The 15,398-nt window shown below is 32.8% G+C and overlaps 2 protein-coding genes across 2 annotated transcripts; both read left to right on the top strand.

Annotated features, from left to right (window-relative positions):
• Positions 1-3,673: 3,673 nt before the first annotated feature.
• On the top strand, positions 3,674-5,505 carry LOC126715704 (UDP-glucuronate 4-epimerase 1). Its single transcript, XM_050416453.1, has one exon. It carries the CDS (start codon positions 3,959-3,961, stop codon positions 5,252-5,254), a length of 1,296 nt encoding a protein of 431 aa, XP_050272410.1. The 5' UTR covers positions 3,674-3,958; the 3' UTR covers positions 5,255-5,505.
• Positions 5,506-14,535: 9,030 nt separating this feature from the next.
• Positions 14,536-14,898, top strand: LOC126705154 (protein DOWN-REGULATED IN DIF1 11-like). Its single transcript, XM_050404094.1, has one exon. The coding sequence runs from the start codon at positions 14,536-14,538 to the stop codon at positions 14,896-14,898; it is 363 nt and encodes a 120-aa protein (XP_050260051.1).
• The last annotated feature ends 500 nt before the right edge of the window (positions 14,899-15,398 follow it).

The raw sequence follows: 15,398 nt of genomic DNA, 5'->3' as shown, positions 1-15,398 counted from the left end.
AAAAAACAAGTTTTTAATAGTTCAAGATTTGTGGGATTCACATCTTATGATTAGGTGTGTTCGCAATGCGGTGCGATTTTGGGCCATTTTTAGCATTGTACTTTGTGGTATGGTTTAACCAAAACCATAACTGCACTGCACCTCATTTTTGCGGTCACATGTGCAGTGCGGTGTAATGTATAGTTTAGCCAAAACCATAACCGCACTGTGCCTCATTTTTGCAGTCACATGTACGGTGCGGTGTGGTCAGTGTATAAAAATTCACCTACTATTATTCATGGAATTCTAAGCGATCAAACAACAAGAAGACATTATAAAACTCTCAAAAGTGAATGAAAGCAATTCAAAGTATCCATAAGGCACTGCAAGTAACATAAATTAACTTTGAAATCCAATAACACGTAGTAAATATCTAAACCCAAATTCGGTACCAAACAAAAACAAAGAAAACCCACAAAAATTAAACTTAAAGGGCCGTTTGGTAACGTTGTTTGTATTTTTTGAAAATACATGTAGGTGAAAAAGTGTGTGTGAAAATACGTGTAATATTATTTAAAAACTGAAAACATGTGTTTAAACTCCAATAGATTAACTTTAAATATCTAACATAGCTAATAAGTATTGAGTCCTGACCCATCACTACCAAGTGCCAATATACCAACAGCAACAATGAATAAAAAAATATTATAATTAACAAGTTGGTCAATAGATTAACTTTAACAAAGAAAAACTTGAATTGAACACATATAGAGAGATAAATACCACAATAGTAGAAGCAACTAGTGCAAGTGAGTAGTCTAGTGGCAATTCAAGTGGAAGTGTGGTGGCTAGGGTCTGACTTCTGAGTGCTGAGAGAGTGATACAATTTTTTTTTTTACTAATAAAACAGTGAAATATGGCTAGGGTATTAAATTATTAATATATTGATATTTTGTTCTTATTATATATAATATAATATAATATAAATTAATTAATTAATATATATAGAGGGTGCGGTGTAGTGCGGTTTTCATATTATAATATCGCAAACCGCACTGTATTATGCGGTGTACTGTTACTTATGATGCGGTGCAATTATGTTATTTTACAAGTGATTTTGGTGCAATTTTTACTGTTGGTAAGGTTTGGTGAACACCCCTACTGATGATAATGAGTGATAAACCTACCAAATACCAATGTCATGGTGTTGTGGTCTTCATTAGCAAGCAAGACTTAAAAGAGAAAAAGGAAGTTAGTCAAAGTAAAGAACAACAAACAAAATTAGGGAAGTGGGCCAGTCAGCACCGCCCAATTTCAATTCCCGAATGGCTTAGGAAAAAAAAAAAAAAAAAAAGGACCAACCACCTATTCCACTGGTTACGCGAACTATCTCCGGTTTTCCACATTTAGTTTTTTCTGTCAACTTCTGCAACTTCTCTCCCAGTTATGACCGGCTTTTCCGGTGGGAAATAGTAATTCTAAACTCCGTTTATTTTTTTTTTCAAGTAAACCGTCTCTTTTGGTTGAGGAATATTGTAATTCACTTTTTTTTTAAGACCAATAATATATATATATCTATATATTTTTTAAGTTGTAATAATCTAATCAATCTAGATTTTTTTTTTCTTTTTTCCTACAACCAGTGGTATGGCGCCCATGTTCTACCACTAAAACAATGTCACCACTCCCACGACTAAAACTAAATGCATACTCGCTCCAAATGCACAAAATTATTATTTTTAAAAAAATCAAACTATTGTTTTTAAAAAATCCCACTTTTCATGAAGCTTTTTTTTCATTCTTAGACTTGATTGTTTTTGTGGGTGACCGAGGGCCGATGATGAAGTTGAAGGGTCACAGTATTGGCTCGAGTAGGAAGTCAAAGGTCGCAACATTGATGTGGAAATACTACAAGTCACGGGCACAACGGAAGAAGCCACTCGAGAAAGAGAAGAAATGAATCATGGTACTCTGTGGTATTCTAAGTGGAAGTTAGGATCTAAACAGAGTGGAAGTTAGTGGGCAGTAGGGAAGATTTTGGCCTGGTGTAGCCCGTTGCATTCGCATTAAATGGTAGACAACAGTTTTATCAGCTGCATTGATAAGGAAATGACCTTAATAGTGTAAGCCACAACTAAGCAAATTCCTTCCACCATCTTCTTCAGATGTGAAAGGTAACAAGTGTCGAAAAAGAAGGGAGGTTAGGTAGAAATGGATGGTGAAGATGTGATGGAAGTAGAGGTATATAATGAAAGGAAAGGGCATTGGAAAGGGGATCGAAAAAGAGAGAAAAGAAATAGAAGGAGGAATATTGGGAGAAGAAAGTGAACAATACTACTTTTTATACAAACCAAATCTCCTCAGGAGCATTTGTGTAGAGTCTGATACTCATTTGCTTCTGAATATAAACCTAATTCTTCCTTGTAATTGTCTTCGAGCAGAGCCCATTGTTATTGTTATTTCCCTCATTTTACAAAATTTATTGATTTGGGCTAGGTTTGAAAGGCACAACCCATTACTTTAAGTGGGCTTGGGCTACAAACTTTTTGGCCCCTACATTTTAATCTTGAAATTATTGTAAACATTTAAATTTTGTTTTTAAATTTTAGAAAATATTTTTTTCTCATTTCTAAATTTTAAAAAATCTTTAATATTGTGTGCGTGATCAATATTTTCATGTCACACATAACTGTCAATGTTAAAGCTATAAATTCCTTTAAGGGGTGTTTGGTACATGTTTTCAAACAATAATTTTTAGCTTTTAAACAATATTACACGTATTTCTACACACTTTTTTACCTACATGTATTTCTAAAAAAACTGAAAATTGTTGTTTAAGTGCATGTGCGTGACTTTTTTTTTTTTTTTTTTTTATTGGACAATGGACTTTTTTAGAGTTTTCCATAGTGCCGTGCATGATTCAAACCTCTCTCAAACAACTATCAAATTATCAAAATAATAATAATAATAAAATAATGCCACCTAATAATAAAAATTAATGAAAGAGTAATGGTGCAAACATCGATTTTTACCTCAGTTATTTCACACTTCCTCAAATGCGCATTTATGTATAAAAAAAATTATAATTTAATTAGTTGATACTTCCTAATATTCCCAACTCAAAAAATAAAGGTTCAAATCCATTTTTACCAAACTATCGAACTACCAAAAAACAAATTACACCTAAATGGTCTCACCATAAAACACTTGGTGTCAACGGTCTTACATTAATAATAGGGAGTATAATATTTTCAAATAGTTTAGGGACTGTTTGGCAATGTTGTTTAAATAGTAATAACACTTTTGACACGTATTTCTATAACACTTAAATACGTACTTCCACAATACTAAAAACTGAACAACAATACTTATATACGATTACCAAACGGACCCTTAACAACCTAAAAGATGTTTCAAAGTTTCATACCAATTTTAGAGAAGAAAATTTTTACCTTATTTCAATTAGCAACATCATTAAATGCTTTTTTTTTTTTTTTTTTTTTTAAGAAAAACATCATAATTAAAAGTTGATGATGCATTCTCACAGTGCACACAGCTTCACTAAAAAGCGCGTACAATTGGGTACATAGTTTACCAGTGACTTTCTTCGGTAAATAAATAAATAAGCCATCATATATTCCACTGGATACACTCTGTCTCTCTCTTTTCCTTTTAACCAAAAAAGTCCAAAACTCTCAAAATCCTTGTCTCCAAAGTTTTCTCTCTCTTCTCTCAATCTGGCCGACGCCTTAACGCGTTCACGCGTATTTGCTTGTCGCTTCATTTGTGGGTTATCCCCTATATATAAACCCATCTGAACTTCTCTTTTCTTTAGGTGCAGAAATAAAAGTTCGAAGCTTATCTCTCATTTTTCTTTCTCTGCATCTTTTTTAAAAAACCAAAACCCCAAATTTCACTTTCTTTTTCTTTTTTATTCTTTAAAAAAATAAACAAGAAGGCGTATTGTTCGAAACCCAAAATGCCTTCTTTACAGGAAGAACTGTTCCCATCAACGCCTGGGAAGTTCAAGATCGACCGGGCCCACAGCATGAACCGTCAATTCCACCGCTGTTTCGCTTCTACGAGCACCATGTTCTTGTGGGCACTCTTCTTGATTGCATTAACGGCGTCGTATTTGAGTTTCCAGAGTTTCGTCGATTCCGGTAGCAAGTATTTCACCGCCTCGTGGGGCGGTCTCCAGTGGGAGAAACAAGTGCGGGTCTCCTCCCAGATCCGAAGATCCGGCGGCATGTCCGTTTTAGTCACCGGCGCCGCCGGTTTCGTCGGCACGCACGTGTCGCTCGCCCTGAAGAGGCGCGGAGACGGCGTCGTTGGGCTCGACAACTTCAACAACTACTACGACCCGTCGTTGAAGAAAGCCCGCAGGGCCCTCCTCGACAGCCACGGGATTTTCGTCGTGGAGGGAGACATAAACGACGGTCGTATGTTGGAGAAGCTTTTCGACATCGTGGCTTTTACGCACGTGATGCATTTGGCGGCACAGGCTGGAGTTCGATACGCTATGGAAAATCCAAATTCCTATGTGCACAGCAATATCGCCGGACTCGTCTCGCTTCTCGAGGCTTGCAAATCGGCGAATCCTCAGCCGTCGGTTGTTTGGGCCTCGTCGAGTTCGGTTTACGGGTTAAACGAAAAGGTACCGTTTTCAGAATCGGATCGGACCGACCAACCTGCAAGTCTTTACGCCGCTACTAAAAAGGCTGGTGAGGAAATTACCCACACTTACAACCACATTTACGGCCTCTCCATTACCGGGTTGAGATTTTTTACCGTGTACGGCCCGTGGGGACGACCCGATATGGCTTACTTCTCTTTTACCCGGAATATTCTCCAAGGTAAACCGATTAAGATCTATCGGGGCAAGAACCGGGTGGACTTGGCCCGGGACTTCACTTACATTGATGACATTGTGAAGGGTTGTCTGGGATCTTTGGACACGTCCGGGAAAAGTACCGGGTCGGGTGGGAAGAAACGGGGACCCGCTCCGTACCGGATCTTTAATCTGGGTAACACGTCACCAGTGACCGTACCGACACTTGTGAGTATATTGGAGAGGTATTTGAAGACGAAAGCGAAGAGGAATCTTGTGGATATGCCTGGAAACGGTGACGTTCCGTTCACTCATGCGAATATTAGTTTGGCCCGAAGTGAACTCGGGTATAAACCCACAACCGATTTGCAAACCGGGTTGAAGAAGTTTGTTCGGTGGTACCTTTCTTATTACGGCTATAATCACGGAAAACCCGTAAATTAATTTTCTTTTCTTCTCTTATCTTTCTTTTGTTTTTACTCTTTTACCCTTTTTGTTATTTTCTTGAATTTTTCTTTCCCGTTAAAGTAAGGAAAAGAAAAAACCTGTTAAAGCAAAGGCACCCAAAAAAAAAAAAAAAAAAAAAAGACACATTCTTTACTTGGGGAGAGTTAGAAAGGGACTCATCCTCTGTAGTTTTGTTGTATCTCATATCTTGTGTATACAGTAAAAGTTTTTCGCTTTGTTTCACTCAATTATTCTGGTAATCTCTTGTTTTTGGGTGGGGTTAATTTCTTATTATACTGTATTTTGTAGTTTTTGCTTTATTTTATTTTTTTCAAGTACATCTTTTGTCTTAATAAGTCTTGGATTGTTCTCAGTTGGATTTTTTAGGTTTCAAAAACTTTCCACTTTGTTTCTTCTCGTTTTTATATTGATGTTGTGATTCATTTTTCAGTAATCTGACATTCAGCTGTAGACTATTAATAGAAATGTACGATAGATCAAAATGAAGACAATTCCGAATACGTAGGGTGAACATAGTTTAGTTAAGAGAAAAGTTACGAACATTTTTTACTTTCAAATTGGAAGTAGCATGGTGTTACGAGACAGAACAGTAATTTCAATGCTAAATTAATTTACTACTTGAGGTCACTGTGAATGGCTGAGTGCTGACTTGACTAGTGATACGGTCATATACGGTATATAACCCCGTATAAAAGACATTCAGAAGATTATTGATAGGTGACAGGTAAGAGACATAGGGACAGCTGGTTGGAGCCGTGATATACGGTTGTGGTGGGGTCCACTCGTGCGTCAAACAAAAGTGTCGTACATCTGCCGTTGGATTTGGCTAATAACTTGAGGCCAGAATCAGATCTGTGGGCTTTAAATCCAGCTGTAAAGTCTGCATACGTCAGTGTATCACAAAGCTAAGCTTGCTTACCGACAGTGAGGTTTAACATTTTGCTTGGTGAGGTGGGCACAATTAGCTTTTGTTTTTTTTTTTTTTTTTTTGTTTTTTTTTTTTAAGTGTCATCATTTATCAGAAAATAAATTAAGTGGGTAATTTAAAATTTCCACTAACAATGATTAAAAAGTGTAGCTTTCTTCTTATCCAAAAAAAAAAAAAAATAAACAAAAGTGTAGCTTTCTGTAGAAGTCAAGTTGGAAGGAGAATCCAATAAAAAGTGTGGTGTTATACAACATTGTGTACGGTATATTCCTGTCTAATGAGTTAGGCCATTAACATCCCACCGACAGAATGAAAATGTGGTGGCCCTTATTGATTGGCTAACATGTGGATCAACATTTATTTCTAGGCTGACTCTATTCATTGAACAATGTGCCATGTTAGGACAACGTTTCCCACAATTTGATATGGTGTCTCAATTGAATTTAATTGTGAGCGCTATAATTTCATTTTCACATTATCCTTATTCCTTTAATTGTGATTGTTTGTGAAACATAATTTAGTTACAAAATTGATTATAGGATTAAATTACAATTTTATTTAATATTTTTTTATTAGAGGTAGATTTTGATAAATATACTATTAAATTACATCTTCTTTTTATATATTTCATTCCTACAAAATTTATAGAAAATTAAAGGTCAATAACTATATCATCACTAAATTGCTTAAATTGCAAGTTTTTTATAATTTAAAATTATGAATAAAATATAAGTTTATAGATTATATAGTAAAGAATATCCGATTTATACAAAATTTGACATGCATATTAAAAACTTAAAGAGCATGTAATTTAATGGTTGAATTTTCAAAATATAGAGTAATTTTTATTTTATTGAGTAATATTGTAACTTTAGGGTACAATCAGTTTGTAATTAAATTTTATCATTATTTTTATTATATATAAGAAAACACATTCAATCGATTTAAAAAAAAGAAAAATGAAAAAAAAGAAAAAACATTCAATTTATTATTGTTAATTAGAATTTTGGATATCATGTATAGACATTGTAAAGTCAAATAATAGTGATAACTCTTTCTCAAAAAAAATAATTGTGATAGGTTGATCTGGATGATGAATGTGTAGTTATGGCCGACTTCATTCAATGTTTTGGACATAACTTTCATGATACATGTGAGTTTGGCCCACTTCATATCGTGAGATTTCTTTTTTTTTTTTTTTTAGTAAATAATAATATTTATTAGAATACTTGAGTACACTACAAAAGGACATAACATTTATAATTGTAAACTAAAGTTATAAACAGCAGACACTAGACACACACAATCAATATGAGATAAACATCCATGATAATGTTTATGTAGGAAAGTCACTCTAATTGCCTCATACTACCATTTTTTTTACTTTAAAAAAAGAAAAAACAAAAAAACAAAAGTTGCATGCATAGTTTGATTGTGATTGTTAGGTTCTATACTTGCATAGTTTTATTAGCAAACACGTGAATATAAATTTATCTAGATATAACTCATAGGGTCTATAAGATTGATTAGACAACGTTCAAGATACTACTTCAAGCATGCAAGAAAAGGAAAACATCTGATTCAAGAATTTGAATTTTTAACAGTTTCGACCAATCAAAAGTCGTATGTCAAAATCAACTTTACAACCCATTAGCCCATCAATTGTTTTGGTTTCTAGACCTACTTCACTAAGTAGGTAAACGAAATCATAGGGCACATTTTTCAAAACTTTGAAGCAACTCAGTTTGAGATCTAAAAGTTTGTGCCTATTGTTCTTTCAAAGTCTCTACTAGTGATCATTCACATACTCATTGAATTATTGGATTCAAGTTACTACCTTTCGGCTATCAAGTGTATTGGATTCAAATCTTTAATGGGGCATTGAAGTACATGGATTGGAGGTTCATGTTGCAGCAGATCACTATCAGAGACGTTTGTGGACTGTGGGATTCATAGCTTAGTTTGATAACTATAATTAGATTTACAACGAATAAGGCATTTTAATTATAAATATTTATCTTATAGTGAAATTGTTCACCTTGAGATTAATAAGGTTAAGTTCCCCCAGGTTTTTCCTTTGGAACTATTTGTTTCATTAGGTTTCTTGGGTCTTCACATCGTGTCTCATTTATATTTTCACACTTGCATGATATTGATGATTATGTGTTTAATCTAAATCTTCCATAATAGATCTAATAATCAATTTGGATTTAAAATTAGTTAAATATAGTGTTTTGACAGGTGTCCAAAACTAACAATGATCATAATGGTGCATTTGATTTTTTTTTTCCCTAGTTTGGTTATTGATTTATTTGTATATTTATTCAAGTTTTGCTAACATCTTCTTTTCAATTGATAAGATGACAAATTCTCTTAATATTTATTCTTACATAATTGATTTTAGACATGATTTTTAAGTTTGAAAAACTAATTTTTCGTAAGCAAATTTAATAGGTATTGTAAATAAAATTTTGTAGTGATACATGCGTTTGACAAAAAAAGTGTAGTCTTTTATATAATTTAGTGTGTCAATTAGATTTTATTTTCTATTTGTAACTCTTTTTTTGGCTGAATTGTAAGACTTCATTTATAACTTTAGTTCTTAAAAATAAATATGAACTATTAATATCATAAAATAAAAAAATTTAAAGCAAATGACCATAGAATTTGATTTATGAAATACACTATTATAGTTATATTCATCTATAAAATTACTTTTTTGTAGGGGAATCTATAAAATTACTTAATAATCTAAACCTTCACAAGTAATGATGATTCACTTAAAATAAAATTTATAATATAATTATACAAATCAATCTTGTATATAAAGCATAATATATAAAAATAAAATTAACTTTGTTTATCTTAAATATGAGCTAGTGGAACAAGTTTAGGAGTACGAGAGAAAAGGAGTTGCTTAGTAATGATGATTCACTTAAAATAAAATTTATAATATAATTATACAAATCAATCTTGTATATAAAGCATAATATATAAAAATAAAATTAACTTTGTTTATCTTAAATATGAGCTAGTGGAACAAGTTTAGGAGTACGAGAGAAAAGGAGTTGCTTAATGATGATTGGTTATCAATAAATGCTTTTAGAAAGTATATGTGGTTTAATATTTAGATAGAAGAGAAGGAGAATGGATTTTTGATGGGTAGATGGAAAGGGTTTTTTTTAATAATTTTATTTATTTTTATTTTATAAATGATAAAAGATTTTTTTAAAGCGAGACAAAGGAAAAACTGTATATGGATTTATTCAATTTTTACTAGACATAAACACATTTTCAAAAAATAAATAAATAAATGGGTACGAAATATATTATATTTTAGGTTGTTATACACAAGCATAGCATTACGCTTTAGAACCAAGGTTATGGTTTTTTTTTTAATTATTTGAGGGTCTTAACCAATTGCCTAAATTGCATAGGAATTGAGTTAGCACTAATCATTATTCTTGTATAAGGAAAGAATATTGCTTTAAGAGTATTGAATAATTTATATTAAATAATTTAACTCCTCATGTGCGATGAAGTGTCATTTTTAGTGTGTCCAAATTGTTGTCAGAGTACATGGCCTTTAAATTTAGTGGCACATTTATCTTTATTGGTGAGTTTGGTGACAAATGTTAAGACTAGAAGCGAAGAGTTTTATAAAAATAAAAAAGTTATAAAGAAAAGTCCAGATTCAAGGATTCACACTTTTTATCTATAAAATAAGTAGATAAACACTCAAAGATTAATAAAAAATTGAGTAAAATAAAAGAGAGAAATTATTTTGATGTTACATTTTATAAGAATAAAAAAATAAACCCTTTTTGACACTGACAGTATTGGCCGGTCAGGATCTCATCTACTGACAGATGAGTTGTTCTTCCAAAGTGGATCGTTCTGACTGCTGATGAGATGGTAATTAGGCCATTGCCACTAATCGAGGGAACTTCGTGTCAATGCCGTTTTCAGTGTCAATTTTGTGGCCCACAACGTGGCCGAAGCTTCTTCTAACTGAGAAAACGCATGGATTCTTTGCTCAAGTGATTGGTGATAGGGGTTTAAAATGTCAACTGCGTAACGGTTAATAATGGAGATTGAAGATTAAAAAAAAAAAGACAATGATTTGAACTGTAGAATTATTGGACTCAACCATTGAATGAGTGAATGAAATTGTTGTTGTATCCTAGTAAACATGTTAACATTGTCAAGGATGAAAATTAAAACTTCTCTTTTCATTTGCTGCCATACTATGGGTGCCTCCTCTTTTTTTTTTTTTTTTTTTTTGAGGAGCACTATGGGTACAAAAGTGGTGTTTAATTTGAACTTAAGCGTTTGTAATAAAAGTTACAAGAAGTTGTGGTTGCAAAATAGAGTTTTAGATTTTAGATACGCTTTGAAAACTCTCAAAACATCTTACCAAACTGATCCTATCTAGATTGAGATTCCTTAAACTCCAATTTCTAGAGTAAAAACAAAACTGGTCACCACCTTAATTAGTGCACTAAAATTAAATTTTGACGCAGCAATTAGAGAAAATTGTGAGAAAATGAGGTTTCTCTAGCTGCTTTTCGTTGACTATACAGAATATTGGTCATATATGGACAACTTAATAGTGTTGCGGGAGATCCATTACTGGTTGAAGCTAAGTTGGAACAACTGGCTGTTATATATTGAAGATGCAAGGAACTTGATTATTGCATTCAAAGTAAACCCTTCTGCCATGAATTGGGCAGTACATGTTACACTGTCAATGATATTAAAGACCGTATTATCTTCCTACGGTATTGACTATTGAGCTGTTAATTTTGTTTCTATATTAATTGGCTTGGTTTAGTTTTGTATGTTTTCTCTTGTAAGCTTTGGCTTAACTCCAATGATATTGATTATTGAAAGAGACACAGACACGACATGTATGTTAAAGTGATCACTTATTAGCTTAATATTCAGTCCAGCGCATAGGATAGGAGCACCAAATAAAAGTTTCTCTCCTGCTTGTAATACTTGAGGAACTACTAAAAGTTATTAATTTTAGGCCAAAATATTGCTATCATGACAGTTTGGATTTGGTCTCTAAATTGTCAAAAGTTATCATTATTTTTTTTTGAAAAATCAAAAGGTTTTTTTTTTCCTATCATATATTATTAAAAATTTTACATTTTATATCTTTTTATCCACTCCCACTAACTTTCTATTATATGTGTCTGTTAACAAAATGCCTAAGCGATAATATAGTTTATTTTATATCTTTTTATCCACTCCCACTAACATTCTATTATATGTGTCTAACAAAATACAAATACCTATATGACAATAGTTTAAATAATATGATTTTTGGGGGGGATTTTTTAGGGAATGGAAAAGTTGTAAAAATAATTCTTTTAAATATTATTGTAAGGACACAATTTTTAACGACCCAAGAATGACGTTGGGCTCGTGTGTAAAAGGCCCGAACAATATAATTTATAGAAAGTGGGATAGAAAGGCTGAACCTTGGTCGTTGGACGGCGGTTTCGTCATGATTTTCATGGAAGCTCATACGAAGGTAAGTTTGGCCTGTATAGCTAAGCCTTACATCGATGTAGTTTGAAAGGTTTGACTCCTCGGACTTAGTCCAAGGAGCATCGCATTCTCACCATTCTTCCCCTTTTTTGTAGGATTCTCCTCCCCTTTCTGTCTCAGCTCTCTTTCCCTTTTATACTAGTATTTACTTCCCGTTCTTCACCTACGTGTCAGTTTTTCCTTTTTTTTTGGGGTAAGTACTCGTCCTATCAATCCATACGTCAAAATGGTTGGGGGTGGTTGGGGAAAGTTGAATAGCAGGGTCTGTAGTATGGGCTTGTCAGGTGCTGGGCTCCACATTACGATGTGGGCAGCTTTCTCCTTTGTAATGCTCTTGTACTGAGTTTGTCCTTTGCTTCAGGCGTTTTGTGAGGTGTTGAGCGTGAGATCGTCCTCGGCCACATCCCTGGGCCTTTAAGGGACTTTCATCATACGTCCTTGGTAGTAGGGCTCCTTAGCTTGGGCTTTGGGCTTTGGGCCCTTAATACAAGGTGGGCTGGGACCGCAGATTTTGGGCCCCACAATGATTAAAATGAATTTTATAATAACATAATCCAGTTATAACTTCTCTCCACTCAAAATTGACGGAAGTGTAACATAAGGTTCAATTTTATTATTTCTTTAAATTTAAAGGTCAATGATATTTTATGTCTGTAATTCAAACCCCATGTAGTCCTTCTTTAATATCTCTTTTTTTGTTTTGTTTTGTTTGTTGATGGCCTTCTTCTTTACTATCAACCTAGCTTAACAAAATAATAATAATAATAATAATAATAATAATAATAATTGAGAGAGAGTGATATATTTTTTTTGGTCATTTTTATTAAGGGTAAAAAGAAAGATAATTCGAATTATTGGCCTCCATTTTAGCTTACCTGTTGCATATGATGTGAATTAAAGTTCACTCACACTGTCACAAACACACGCATGATGATACGACAAATTTGTCCTAGGATGAAAACCCCAATTCAACCGCCTAATAATTTTGGGAGACAAGAACAATAAAGAACAGAGAAACCTGCTTCATTTAAACTAATTGGATAGCGTTATGAAAAAAAGAATCATCTCAACTTCTCTCACCCTACAAATTAAACAAGCCTCTGCACACCAATTCAAGCCACAATGGGTTGGTAGAGACAATGGTTGAAGTACCTGAGTTTAAAGGGAAGGCATCCCCAGCTTTGTCAAAGAGACAGCAGATATGGAATCTTTGTTTTTACTTTTTATTGGGTGCCATGTTAAAACTGCTTTCTGTCCTTTCTTCAACTTTGCTTTTTTTTTTAGTAATAGTTTTTTTTTTTTTTTTTTTTTTTTTTTTACGAAAATTTAAAATAATAAAAAGAGCCAAAACGGCGTCATTTTGCTCATTTAACGGAGACACTTAACAGATGGTTAACAAAATACCAAATTGACAACAATTGAAAGTTTGAGGGTTGAAATGACAAAATTGAAAGTTAGATGACTGAAATAAAAAAGGCTGAAAATTAGAGGGGCAGTTTTGGATTTTTGTCTAGATTGTATAAGTGCAAACATGCTGCATTATTTAGTAAAACACAATATATGCAAATTCGATAATGGAATCAAACTACCAATAGGAATAGAAGCTACCCTATCATGAACCACATTAGAGTTTGCAAAGATTCACTTAGCCAATCAAAGAATCTCTCCAATGGTGAAAAATGAGCAACTTAGCATGGACATTTGAGGACAAAAAATCAGTTAGTAAATAAAATTTGAAGCAAATAATCATAGAGGCTCAAACACTAGCAATATATACACAAATTTGTTCGTGTTTGATTAGCTAGAAAATTTAATTAAGAAAAAAAAGCAGTTTTGTTGTTTTCTCTTTCTTTGTCAATTTCTTCTAATTTATATTTTGAAGAAGAGTTTAGTTATTTTTTATGTGTTTTTTGGAATGTTGTGATGATTAAGGTTGTGTTAATCATTTGAACGCAAGTTAGTGAGAGGCAAGCATGGAGGAAACTGTTTCAAACTGTTCGGTTTGAATTTGAATCCGTGTAGTAGGAGAGAATTTTATTTATAACCAAGGATTTTGAAGTTTATCACTTTATTTTAAATTATTATTTTTTAGATTTAAAAAGAAAAAAAAAATGCTTGATGTTGATAGAACAGTTTTTCTTCTTTATTTTTTCTGGTTTTTTTTTTTCCAAAAAAAAAAAAAAAGCATTTTGAAGTTTACCACCTTGTTTTAAATTCAATTATTTTTTTAAGATTTAAAAAGGCCAAAAAAAAAAAAAAAAAAACCATGCTTGATGTTGATATAATAGTTTTTATTCTTATTTTTCCCCGGTTTTTATTTTTCATTTTCGTTAAAGAAACTGAACATAATTGAGATTTAAAAAAGAAAAAAGAAAAAAAAAAAGAGCAACTCAGAGTATTTGAAGTCAAATAGATAACAAATAAACTTTCTAATATATAAGTAATTGTTATTTTAGAATTTGTGAAAAAACACATGAAAATAAATTATTATTAGCTTTTTTATAACTCTAGAACAAATTAAATGAAAGAAATGTTTTTATTTATTTATTGCAACATAGAAACCCCCATCAAATTTTGGACAGGTTTAATGAAAGAAACTCATGCAAAATTATAGTTTAAAGACCGTTTTCTTAATCCAAGATCATCTCACCACCTCACCTCACTCATATAAAAATACCCATCACTCACTCTTGAAAACCATCCAATAAATCTCAATCTAATCAAAAAGGAAATTAAGGAATCTCGAGCTAGCTAGTACTAGTTTTGCACCATGGCAAAGTTCAACATCTTCATCATGGTGGCTTTGATCTTAGCAAGTGGAGTCATGGCCTCACTTGCTCAAAAAAAGATAAGCCCACCAAAGCATGTACCAGGATACCCCTTGCACTTGTTGCATTGTGCTAGGAGAGTAGAAGATGAGTGTGGGAAAGAAATATTCCTTGGAATGTTTGAGAAATTACCCGTGTCTAAGAAATGCTGCCTGCAGCTTATTAAGAAAATGGGAAAAACTTGTCACGATGATTTGGATAAGGCAATTGTTCACTTACCAGATTACTCATCAAGGGCTTCCAAGGCGATTCCCAAGGGTAATCGGATATGGCATAAGTGTGCTTTGGTTGCCCGGCATATTTGACTGGCTCCTTCTCTATTCAGCTAAATAGTAAATTGAATTCTATTTAGCAATTTTGTACCACATGAATCTTAACATTGAATAAATCTTCATCTTTTATCTTTAGAAAGAACTTAATTCTGCACCAATGATTTATACCCCCATGTTGCTATTGAATTAAGAAAGTATACTTGATCAATATATAGAAATAATTTGTCTCACCAATCTAAGGTATCTTATTTCATTGGATAAGGCTTTTGTCCAATATTTTTGTGCGTTGGATAGGGTATGAGGTCAACATGTGTCTATTTTAAAACACACACACACAGATATATATATATATATATATATATAGATTAAGGACAAAATTTACTTACAATCTCTAGTATAAATAAAATTTAGAGGATTAAGTGGGTGAGAATTTACTTGGGATCTGAAATTGAAAGTGAAAAAGAAGACTACAATTTTTTTTTTCAATAGAAAAAAGTGCTACTCAATGAGAGAGAGAGAGAGAATAAACGGAC

The sequence above is a fragment of the Quercus robur genome, chromosome 2 (assembly GCF_932294415.1).
Source record: "Quercus robur chromosome 2, dhQueRobu3.1, whole genome shotgun sequence".
Classification (NCBI taxonomy): Eukaryota; Viridiplantae; Streptophyta; class Magnoliopsida; order Fagales; family Fagaceae; genus Quercus; species Quercus robur.
Note: the sequence above shows the minus strand (reverse complement) of the source record. Positions and strands in the feature narration are given on the sequence as shown.

Bases quoted from the DNA above. Each gene is read 5' to 3' on its own strand.
- LOC126715704 (XM_050416453.1), top strand. From the start codon at position 3,959: ATGCCTTCTTTACAGGAAGAACTGTTCCCATCAACGCCTGGGAAGTTC.
- LOC126705154 (XM_050404094.1), top strand. From the start codon at position 14,536: ATGGCAAAGTTCAACATCTTCATCATGGTGGCTTTGATCTTAGCAAGT.